At 38.3% G+C, this 12,632-nt stretch overlaps 1 protein-coding gene across 1 annotated transcript in view; it reads right to left on the minus strand.

Annotated features, from left to right (window-relative positions):
* Positions 1-235: 235 nt before the first annotated feature.
* The window catches only part of EPSTI1 (epithelial stromal interaction 1), a 49,555-nt gene continuing 37,158 nt past the window's right edge, over positions 236-12,632 (minus strand). Inside the window, 6 exon segments of the mRNA XM_004175066.6 lie at positions 236-846; positions 2,330-2,362; positions 7,423-7,520; positions 9,477-9,528; positions 9,531-9,549; positions 12,283-12,366. Coding sequence (XP_004175114.5) covers positions 7,433-7,520; positions 9,477-9,528; positions 9,531-9,549; positions 12,283-12,366 — 243 coding nt within the window. The 3' untranslated portion in view covers positions 236-846; positions 2,330-2,362; positions 7,423-7,432.

The following is a 12,632-nucleotide window of genomic DNA, read 5'->3' on the forward strand; positions in this document are numbered from 1 at the left end:
GCACTGTGAACCCTTTTACATTAGAAGTATCTTGGTCATATATGATGACTTTTAGACAGCGTTAAAATGTTGTCACCTGTCTCAGAGACAGAGAGACACAAGGACTCAAGGGACAAAGAAAAGCAGGAAACTAAAGCCAATGTTGGAGTAGTGTTCTCCACTCCTGTAACAGAAGTTACCATGGTAAAACAGACAAAGAGAAAGGACATATCACAAAAGATGTGGTGAGATCAAATACATTTCAGTGCTATTTCAAGCTTTATTTCTTTATTTCATGTTATGTATTTTTCTAAGAACTTATTTCAAAGATACTGTCTACAATGCACATTTTTCTTCTTGAGTGTCTGCTATTGAGTACAAGAGTAAAATAATTTCACAAAACTTCCACAAAAACAAACAGAAAACAAAAAAAATCCCAGCAACACTTCTCCTTCTCTTCCCAAAAGAAAACTCTCAACTTGCTTATTTAGATGGTCTCTGAAATGTTTTTTTCAGGGTAAAGAGCAGCAAGTAAACACAGATATTACTGCAGTTTCTGCAGTCGCTTATGTCTTCTTTTCCAGAGATCATAAAGACTGGGATAATTACATTCTCCAAGAGGCAAAACAATTTATGGAAAAAAAATTACACATATTCTTATTAAAAATTAAATAGGACTTTCATAATCAGCTGTTTCAAATATGTATGCATGAATAATGACAGCTAGAAACCAGTCTCTGCAGATTGCTCATGAAGAGGGTGTGCAGCTGAAGCCAGGGTAAGAAAAGACAATAAAGAGCAGTTTCTTGCAGCTTTTATGAGGTTGTTTGGCCTAGGCCAGATAAAAGTGAGTATTTCTGAAATACCCTGTAACAAGAGGGAGAAAACAATTAAAATTTATCTTTTACAGCAAAAACAAAATTCAAAGTCAACTTCTCAGGGATTAAGTCCACTGGAAAATAAAGTCTTCCTTTTCTTCCAACAGGTTTTAGCTTTTAATTATGCAAAGCCTTCACAAAGGGATTTCTATCATTTTGTAAATTTAGTTCACAAAATGTCCTAATTATCTGCAGACATGTTAATAACTCTTTGAACAGTATATTAACATAGCAGGCTGAAATGTGTTTTCAGAACAACAGTAAAACAAGGCTTAAAAATACACCCATCCATATTTCTTGTACATTTCATATGTAAATACATTATTGGTATTGTAAATATGGTGAAAACAACAAAGGATCCAATGCACTGAACTCCTTCAGCTGTCCACAGGTTATAAAACCTGGTAGAACTGTGGACTGCAAAAAATAGCCATTTCGTCCCCTCCAGGGAATTGCCTTTATCTACACATTGTCATTTATTTAGTGAATCTGAGTAAATTTTTAATAACAATTTTACTTCTCATAAAACTGAAAAGACAACTCACGGGAAAACAGCAATAATATTTAGATACTGTCTTCGGAATAAAGCCCTGCTGCAAAAATATTAACATAACTGTTGGAGTAACAAATTATGAAGAAAGTCACATATCTAGATTTGTGGGAGAAGGGTTGGAAGCAAAGGCCTTTTAAAAGTTTGATTATTTTAAATTCCTTTTCATAAAATGCCAGGTCTCAAAAAAAAAAAAAAAAAAAAGGAAAAAGAGTTATGTCAAAAGCATCTCCTAAGGTACAAAAAAATCTTTGTCAGTTCCCGAACTTGCTTCAGAAGTCTCTAAGCCTAGAAATAAAGGCTCTGCAGAAATACTTGTATCAGAATTGAGAATTAGAGTAGGGAACCCCTTTCAGAAAGGAACACAGATGCAGTAAGCCTTAAGAAAAGGACATTTTAAAACAGAAAGCCTGATTTCTCTGATTCAGTAGTGGTGTTTTTACTGACAGCCTCCACTGATATGCAGTCTCCCTTTTTGTTCATGAAAAGTAGTTGAAGAACACAGCCCACGACAGTATCCCTTAGGAACACTGAAAGTTTCCTAAGTCACCTTCTGCACTCCCAGCCACATTCCTCAGCTGTTCAGCTTTATCCAGGCACAGTCTATGATGTAGAGAACATGGCTGTAGTGAAGTTTTAGCCTAAATATCAAGGCACTCCCTGAAGATGCCTTCAATGCCATCATCAACTCTTCTTACCTGTAATACATTTTCTGTGATTCTTTACAAAAATCATGTTTCAGATTAGGTATATAACATTGCATGGCCCCCAAACACACAGTTGGAATGCATTTATTTTAAGATCCCTCCTCATATTGTTTCAAAATTAAACTATATAAGTTGTCATCATTAAATGTCAAATTCAAAGCTAAATTGATATTGACATAGGTTCTAAAAAGAACAAACAAATTCATTATTCTTACCTTGCTCCTCCTTTATTCCAAGTAGTTTGACTACTGGATAAAAATAAAAAAAATGCATTAGTACAGTACAATATGCAATATAATCACATATTTATGCAAGGAATGATGGTTATCCATCTGTGTGGAGCTTTCTTGTTTATTTGAAGCCCTTTTGAAACTCCAGTTAAAATAACAAGCAAACCCTTCTCCAAGATTCCAGTCCTCACAAGAAACATCTTTAATTTGAACTCTAAATAAACAGCAGGATGTATTGACTCAAGAGATAAACATATCTTGCTTCTGCTGGGAAAAGAAAAAAAAATCTAGAAGTATTTCAAATATCTTCAGATTCTTCAATCCTTAACCTCACACAATTTGAAAGAAGGAGAAGTTTCTTCTGTTCCTGCCCAGACTGACACTATAGTCATTTAGGATGAGATTCTCAAAGCAAAGAATGATTGAGCTCAAGACCAAGGCAGGGGAAACACATCTGCATATGATGTTTGACAGCCCTGCCAGAGCTAAAGCACTAAACTGAGCTATAGCCTGCCTGGATCCTCTCATCTGAGATCCCTTTGTTGATGCTGATACTTCTGCTAAGTAGTTTTTATATTTTCTGCTACAAAGGACAAGCATGCTACTCTCAGTAAAAAGAAAAAACCCAACAAAAAAAGAAAACAACCAGTTTTAGGAAGCAAATTAATAACCTTTTCAACTCAGATTGTACATAGACTAACCAAGTTAGCTAAGTTAGCAAATCACATTATTCATGTAAACAAATGTAACCATTGTGGATCGCATTCTGGACTCTTTAATACAAATATTATTTTCTCAATATTCCCATGTTAAGTAAAAGACTTTTCTTTGTTCTGGGAAAGCAGCATTTTTAGCGCAACTTGATCCTTCTGAAAGTATATTAAAGATGGATTGTTTACAAAAACCTGTGGCAATGCATGCTGGCCTTGTGACTTCAGGGGCCTTTGAGCTATGGCTCTTTTTGCCATGCAACAGTAAACTTCATGACTTGCTCCCTCTTCAACTGGTCACAAACAGTATAAATCAAGTGGTGGTTGAGACTCCAAAGAAACTTTCCCATGGGTCACGCTGCAAGAACTAAACAAAGTGCAAACCCACAGACCAGGTTTATTCAAAATAGTTTTATCAGTAAATCGTATTTCCTCAAAACAAATTTATGCAGCATCTTACTGAGTTCCTGTTATGCACATGGGAAAGGAAGAGAATGGGGTTTCCTGTCCCACTACACCTGTGTATTCAGGGCATAGCTTCTTTCCACAGCAAATAGCTAGAATTATGCATCCACTGAAAGAGCAGAGTCAGCACTCGAGGGAGCATTTCTCATTCTTATGCATCACACTGGATATAATGGAGACATGAGACAGGAAGATGTAATGTCACCTTGCCTTCTAGATTCTGGGTTTGCTATGGCTCAGAGAGTTTCAGCAAGACAACTAATATTAATTAAAGAAGAGTAGACCAATAAATTTCATATGTTCACAATGTGACCTCTCCCCATTTACAGAATAAGCAAAAGAGTACTTGACAGTGCCCCATTTTCATGCAAAAAATTAACAAGGTCTCTGTTACAGGATTGCCATGCATCAGCTTTTGGTCTCTGCAAATCCTTACATACTTGGATATGGGCAAATCTCATGAGGCATTGAACAACAAAATGTGGAACTATTTTAAACTCTTTTTGTAACAACAAAAGTGTTTTACCGATCATTTGTGCCAAAACAATGAAAAGATACTGTTTCACTTCTAAGTCCCAGATAAGTCATGATTAAATTAGGCAGAAATTCTTTACTGTGAAGGTGGTGAAGAACTGGAGCAGGCTGCTCAGAGAAGCTGTGGATGCCCCATCCCTGGAAATGCTGAAGGCTAAGTTGGCTGGAGCTTTGAGCAACCTGGTCTCGTGGAAGGTGTCCCTGCCCATAGCAGGTGAGCTGGAGCTAGATGATCTTTAAGGTCCCTTCCAACACAGATCATTCTGTGATTCCATGATGTGATCTTGCTTATTAAACTTGGATATTTAAAGGACAACGGCAATTTTCTTATCCTCCTATCCTGAAAGGTTTATCCTTATGTCAAAGGCAGTGCAAAAGGCATTAAAATTTTCTTGGTAGCATACAGCAAGACTCAGGGCTTTCTCAAGGGTGCAGTAGCTCACAGATAGAAGTGGAACTTCATTATATTGTTGTCCCATTACAAAGGAAACTACATAGCCATCGAGAGAGTGTCCTGGCATTTATAATCAAAAAGGCAGAAAAATTACAGTCATGAAGATCCTTCTTGATATAACAGCTTATAAATATTCCTAATAAAACACAAAATGTCTGGAGGGCATTTGAATTAATGAAAACTGATTTCCTATTGCTTAGGGAACAGTTGGACAATGTAACTGCTCTTCTGCCTTCTTCCCAGACATACACAATATATTCAGCCTCCTCCCCTTTTCTCCATGTCTTTTGTGCTATCCATGTCCCTTTCTGAATCCCCTAGCCTCCAGGAAATCAGGGTGGAGCTGCAGATGCTCTGGAGCTGTGCCCATGCTGATCTGCCAGAGGGCTGCAGTCAAAGTACGGAGAGAATGCACCACCCCATAAAGTGGGCACTGTTTTAGGCTGTCTCCTATGCTAGTCACTGCTTTCACAAAACACACAGAAATTTAATTATCTCTAAGATTTATAATCCCTTTCAAATTTGGCTAGGATTGGCCAGCAGCTGGAAAACCTTACTACATGCAGACAGACAGCATGATCCTACAAAACTTCATTTCTTTAGTAAACCAGGCTAAAAGAACTGACAGTGAAAAACAGAAAAGGTACATCAACAATAATGCACAACATTCAGTTCCTGCTAAAGTGTGAAGTTGTTGTGACTGTAAAGAATTCAAAGAGGAAAAAAAAATACAAGAGGGAAAGAGAACAAATATTTCTTCTTTGCTGCCACTGCACGGTTGGAATAGGCTCAAAAATTACCTTCAGGTCTTTACTTTTGGAACCTTTTTACCTTCTTTTAATCTTAATACATAGTCTGACCTGTTTCAGTTAGCTCCCTTGTAATGTAAAATGCCAGGCTGCAGACTACATGACTTGTAAGCCCTGGAGTTCAGCTCTTTTTTTTTTAAATCCCAATGGAAAGGAGAAGAATCTTGGTATAATCAAAGACATGAAAATTGCTGCCTCCAGCCTATCTTTTGAGAGATTATTTTTCTTTCTTGTACTTGTTACCAACACTCATTTTTTAATTCCTATCCATTATGACATATTCTTTCATATTTTAGTATTTTCCTGCTCTGTTTAGTCTTCAAATCTCAAGTTATAACATAAAGGAAAAAAAGATCTAGCATTACCCAACAGAAGGCAGGCTCCTTGGGAGGCATTAAGTAAATAACAGCATAGGATGTTTATCACTTCCATACATGGGGTTTTATTGCATTTGTGTAGACGCATTCTTTGAATATATATATTTTTAAAAACCTCACATGGATTGGCTGCATACATCACTGAGTCATCTGTTGTTAAAACCTTACCTGGGCTGAACACACTCATTTGCTGGTACCAACACGTGCCCTGTGAAAGAGGGCGTGTGCATCTGGCTAAAGGCAAACCCCTGCCACCTCTGCAGACAGTGGCAAGGTTCCCAGGGGTGAAGGCAGGTCTGAGAGAGATGCTCGAGTAAGATGTTGGAGTTCTTGGCTGTGTCACACATTTTCCTTGGGGTTTATCCGGAAACAGTACACGAATGGGGATAAAAGACACAAAGTGCCCTTGTTGCCTTTGTTAACCAGGCACCCTCCAGCAGACTTTACCTTTCGTACTTTCACTACATATCAGGTGGCTGTGTCCCGCCTGCAGTCTCTAATTCTGCTATCTGCAGACATGCTGTCCTTCAGGAGGTGGCTCAGGCCTGCCATACACTGTTCTCTTACCCACACTCTTTAACTAGCCTGGACATCTGTAACTTGGCTTCCATCAGCTTCTGGACTGCCTGACGTGCTTCGTGTTTCAGATCAGTAAAGCTCACAGACCTGATGGGAGGTTGAGCTGGCGTGTCCTGTCTCCTCTCACCAAGACCAAAACTCAGCACAAGGTTCCTGAACCCAGGGCTTGCCCAAAGCTTATAGTGATGAAGACAACCTTTTCCCACTTCCAGTACATGGAAAATTCCAGTAGCAATAATATCTGCTTTTTAACTATGCCTTGACTTTGGAGATGCTGGAACCGAACTCTTCCTCGTGTTCACTGGATAACATACACATCCTCACCAATTAATCCAATTCAAGCTTTTATATTTTATCAACTAAACACCTTTCTCTACACTGTCACACACACTATATTCTCTTAGACTCTCATAATTTTGCTTCTTAGTTTTCCTAACTCTTCCATTTCTGTACTAGAGTCCTTTAATCAATAGAATTTCAACATTTGGACAATTCCATGATGAAGAATACATATAATTTATTTTTTTTTTTACACTGAAAAGTGCAATTATAAACAACAGTCATATTAATGTCTCATTAGAACAGTTGAAAAAATGAATGGATGTTTAAAAATTACAGTCAAGATATCTTTTCTTCAAAGAATCCCTACGAATACTATTTTTAAATGAAATGTAGTTGAGCCTTGTTTGTCATAATTTTATATAGGTAAAAAATTAGCATCTATACATGGAAAGATATAGATAGATTAGACAGATTAGATATGGGATTTTCCCCCTCTAATTACAATACCATATTAAAATATTTACAGCATATCCAAGCATCTTTCATTTAAAGACTTTTAAAAATCCCTAATGATTTCACCATCCTTGTTCTGAACTTAAGGAAATACCTTGCATGTGGCTCCATGCAGAGAGTACCTCACACGCAAGGCCACTGAGTTCCACCTCAAGAGCAGCTGTTCCTCTCTCCTCCCATTTGAACAGCTTATATTTTAGATAGAATTTCTTCTTGAAAGGTATTAAGGACAGCCTGCCAGGGCTGTAAGTTCTGTCAGGCAGGCTATACACACGTGGACACACAGTGGTGTCTGGAAAAAAATTCAACATTTAAACAATCTCTTTTCTTTTCCATTCTGTACCAAAAAACTTACCAAGGTGCCATTATTGAGGTAATCCAGTATATCCAGGGTAGTACATGTTATTAGGCTGTGTTTTGTTTTGGAGTCGGTCCAGGAAAGCATTATTTACCCTTAAAGTACAATAAAAAATGAATAATGATGGAAGGCAGCTGTGAAGTTCACAAACTATTGAAATTTAACATACTATGAGTGGCTTTCCCTTCCCATCTGTTCAGTGCCCATCTTCCTGTATTTTTCAAGCCTGTGCTGCATAACCATGGATGGGCATGAGATCAGGTGGACTTAATTTTCAATTCACCAGATGCATCCTTATCCTGGGATCAGTCTGTTGGGATTAAGAGGCACATCTTGGCTGCTGTTTATAATGCACCAAAATTCTCCATGGAAAGATGACCTGCATACCATCAGCCACTTTTTAGGGAGGTTACATATTTTGACAAGTCACCTTAGGTAATCTTTCAGCCTCCAGTGCACAATGAAAGTTTCTAGGAGTGCTAATTTACTAATAAAAAATAGAAGAACCCACTTAAGCTTGTTACTAGTAGAGACAATTTATGCATCTGACAACTTTCTCTATCATCCAGCTGTGAATTTCTAGCATTTTCTTGCACTGCTCTATCAATCTGGAAAGCATGGACAAATACACAGTTTACTTCAATCTGTTTTAAATATTTTCACAGTGGGAACGTTCAGCATGGAGAAGAGGAGCCTGTGGGGTGACCTTACAGCAGTCTATCAGTATTTAAAGTGGGTTAGAGGTTAGGGTTAGCGTTCTCTACAAGAGAGAGGGAGAGGGACTTTTTACAAGGGCATGTGATAAAGGGCAAAGGAGAATGGCTTTAGACTGAAAGGGGGTAGATTTAGATTGGATACCAGGAAGAAATTCTTCACTACAAGGGTGCTGAGGCACTGGCACAAGCTGCCCAGAGAGAAGCTGTGGATGCCCCATCCCTGGAAGTGTTCCAGGCCAGGCTGGATGGGGCTTTTGAGCCATCCTGGTCTAGTGGAAAGTGTCCCTGCCCATGTCAGGGAGGTTGGAGCTAGATGACCTTTAAGGTCCCTTCCAACCCAAATCATTCTATGATTCTTTGGAAAACTGTTTCTTTTTCCCCTTGATTACTGCTTAGGACTGACACACATGCTGAGATATGACTGTTGTTTTAATGTTTTACAATGGTATTGGTAAGAATTAAATAAAAACCAAAATACTGGGTTATTTCTGTCTTGGCATATGAAATGGATGGAATTAAAAATCCTTCATTAACTTCTATGGGTAATTATTTCAATGTCTTTGCTAGAGAAAAAAATGAAAGCAGTCTGAAGAGTGGTTGCCTACAAAAGTATTTTTTTATGTTTACATACTGATACAAAAAAAAAAAAAAAGGTTTTACTTTTAAGCCTGAGCATTGTTTCTTTTTACCAGCAGAAAACAAAGCTGAGAATTTAGCTGTGCTTCAGGATAATGAAAAGTCCTCAAAGTCAAGTGAAAGAAGTGGAAGATGAGAATTGTTGAGCACAGAGAGGTCACAGCAGTGGGGCACAGCCTGAGGTGCAAAGAAATGCAGCTGCAGAAGGCCTTGCTCCACTGCAGGCTCCATTTGAATCAATACCAAATCCCAGGTTTAGCTCTGTCTGCTAACCTCAGAGACAGTCAACCACAAGATGTGGCCTGGACAAAGTAGACCATTCTAAAATAAATTAAAATATAGCTATAAAAATAAAAATATATAGATATCTAGGTTCATATACAGATCCACAGCTCAAGTGTGTCCCAGCTGAAGCTACTGTACTAGTAGTCATCCATAAAACTATTAATAGTTTCTGCCCTATGCTGTATCCTATGCTAATAGGATAAATAAAGTGAGAAAGGCACTCTGGGTCATACTGCATGCAGCGAGCAGTTGTAATCATGGATATTAGTGGCTCATTTAAAAGCAAAGGTAAACCAGACATGCGGTCAGGGATCCTCATTGCAATAGTCTTCTAAAGCATGAGTGACTGCAATTTTGAGACCCTTTCCAGGTGGAAATTCAATTCGAGTGTATTCTGCAATTTTTGCATCTTACCTCCTCTGTTCATTTTTAAGTGATCTTGTCCTGGTTTCCTCTTCCTGTTTTGTTTAAATTCCAATAATTCAGCCTGGCAATGATAAAAGTGAAAAACAAAGAAATAAACAAATAAACTAACTTACTTTTAATTAACATACTTATGCTGCAAACCCTATTAATTCCACATGATGTTAACCCCAGGTAAAGTCAGAATTTCTCTCAGCAGCATTTTCCTTATGTGACAGCACTATGTTAAAAACTGAGTGTTTTTTGTGTTCAGCATGTGGATAATTTTTTGTTTGTGCCTGAAAAAGTGGGAAGTTACAGTATTCAGACATTTACAGTCCTACGTTTAAGGGGGTATGCTAGACACCCGTCTGCTTCCCTTTGCCCCAAAACACAGATTTGAATTTCCCAGTTGATGAAAGGGGGACGAAAGCCAAAAGTCAGGAGCAGACACAGCCGTCATTCCCACAGAGTAAGAAGGAGACATGTGCTTTGCCTCCTGCCTCTACAGAGTGCAAGCAGAAGATGAGATCTGGGCTATGTGATGTGTTGTGTCACCTCCAGCTCCCTGGGGCTCCCTTCAGGGTGAGGAGGGAAAGTGGTACTTGTTGAAAATGGCGTGGTGGAAGCATATACAGGCCCCCAGCACCGCAGCAGACTACCAGCCTTATGTAGCATTTAGGTATACAAATAGTGTCAAAGGGAATTCTTTTCAGAGCAGAGTTTGCTCATGCAATTTTAGCCAGAACTGTGAAGAAAACACAGTTTGTATCACTCTGGTTTGTATGTGTGCTTGTTTGTCCAGCTCTTTCTGCCTGCAACACACCCAAGAAATTGCAGATCTCTCTGCAAAGGATTTGGCTTGCAGGGCAAGGGGGAAGGCATAGGAACAGACCCATCTTTCATATTTTCCATTGCAACTGCACAGCAGTAGGAATAGAAACTAAAATAAAATGATGTGCTTAGATAAAAGCTTCAATAACTGAATGGAACCACATGACTTTTTTTTTTTTTTTTAATTGATTTGAGTGGAACATTAAGTAATAACTATGCAATAAATGTATGGAGAAAATCAATAACTGAGAATGTGTTGTGTATCAATATTTGTCTAGCCCTAAAAGAAGAAACAGGATTAAGAAATAAAAAAGCCAACCTCCATTTTCACTATTTTAAATAACTATTCAACCTGAAAATTAAAACTCGGTATCTGACTTTCCAATATGTCGTCTCCTCTCTTGGAGTAATGTTCTGAAATATATTGGGTGTATATGATGCAGTGTTCAAAGTGTACTGAATATTTCTAAATCAAGCAATACATACTAAAACCTGTTCTGAAGAAAAAAAGGGAACTGACAATACCTACACATTTTATAGCTACACTGTGTTAGGAGGTACACACAAGACAGAATTCACAATTACTTTAATAAATATTAGTTTGAAGTAGAAATGAGCCAACATATATCTGAGGGACAATTATTGGTGCCCTTAAAATCCATATTATTTACAGTAGGTTTGTAAGTAGTGCATTACTCTGCACAATAGGTAGCAGCAACTATGAAGGCAAGGAGACCTTGGAACCACATAGCAAACAAAAGGAGCCTTAGAAGCAGCCAACACCTCCTTAGCAGCCCATGGAAATTGCTAAAGAGTCTACAGGTCTGCACAAGTCCCTTAAACCAAACCCATGAATTCGGGGCATGCTAATTTACATTTGTAGTTATGTTCTCTTTGGAAGGATCCAGGTACAGACTACAAAAGGAACTAGCCTTACACCCATCCAGGCTGGCTTTCAAAATTTTTTCCTCTGTATAGGTTCTTGGAATAAGCATATACCTGATGGGATAGCAATGAAGAGACTGCCTTTTGTCCCATCTTTTTTTCCCAGTATTATAGTTGTTAGAATACTATGAAATGAGGACACATCCCCAACATGTAAAAAAAAGATATCAGTGACAGGGAATAACTTCTCCAGTTCTAGAAGAAACTCGGTGTATGGAATTTGTTGTGCTAAAATTCTCCCACTGGGGAAGTAGCTTAACATTAATTTGGATGTTAGTAACAGCAGAGGCACAGCAAGTGGCTCAGCACTTGCTCACATATTTTCAAATTATTTGCTAGATTTTCAAGTGCTGCCCTCCCTGTACTTTTACGGTCAAACCTGGAGCCAAAACTTTGCACAGTGCCATCACCTTTGGCGGATGAACTTTATGTGGGTATGGTACCCAAATCTATACCAGAGGGACTACACATTTCAGGCAATGCATGATGCATATGCAGAATATGGAGCTCAAAGTTGCAGTTATGGCATGCCTGCTTTTTAGACAATTCAAAACTCATTAGTTAGGTAGTTAGCCACACAGAGAGGCATGCTATAATTAACAGGAAATCTGAGCATTTCCACATCCCCATTTGAAAAAGTCAGGCCCATGGCCCTCAATTCTCTAGAAGGAGACAATTCAGAAAAATCATCCTTAATTCCTCAGTAAGATGACTTCTGCCTGCAAGAGAGTAAACTGGTTTCCTTAGCCTATGAAATCGGTTGCCATGGTCAAAAAACCCTCTACACAATTATTCAAGTGGAGAGGTGAAAAGGAGCTCGTTTTCCAGATGCAAACAGCCTTGAACTCAGAAGATAATTGTCCTGTCCCTGTTCAAATTTTACAGCTTGACTCATCTCTCTCACAATATTTGAAAATGGTGACTGAATCACTTCTGCTAAAGAGAAGCTCTGTGCATAGGCTACAGGTAATCAGTGTATTTAATTACTTTCACAGCATGCAAAAATGATACAATATGTAAACTGTTAATGTATAATTACCTTCCTCTGTTGTTCTTGCCTCATTTCCTCTAATCTTTTGTTTTCATCGTCTCGAAGAGCTTGCTTATAAGCATGCCTTCTTTTCTATTGTTCAGCAGAAAATAAAAATACATTAGTGTGGTGAGAGTGAGGCCAAACTCCCAAACCTTATTCTTAAATTGTTATATGGGTAATTAACAAATACAAATGGTTGAATGATTCCAGTTACTTAAGAAACAGATTAGTCTCGATCAGAATTTAAACAAGAAGTGGCCTAGAGCCTCTCAATCATTCTGTTTGTTGAATGTCCATCTGTGCATCACATCCAGGTAGTCACAGCAAGTGCTATTCTCCATCCCAGTGACGACCAT

The sequence above is a fragment of the Taeniopygia guttata genome, chromosome 1 (genome assembly GCF_048771995.1).
Source record: "Taeniopygia guttata chromosome 1, bTaeGut7.mat, whole genome shotgun sequence".
NCBI classification, from domain to species: domain Eukaryota; kingdom Metazoa; phylum Chordata; class Aves; order Passeriformes; family Estrildidae; genus Taeniopygia; species Taeniopygia guttata.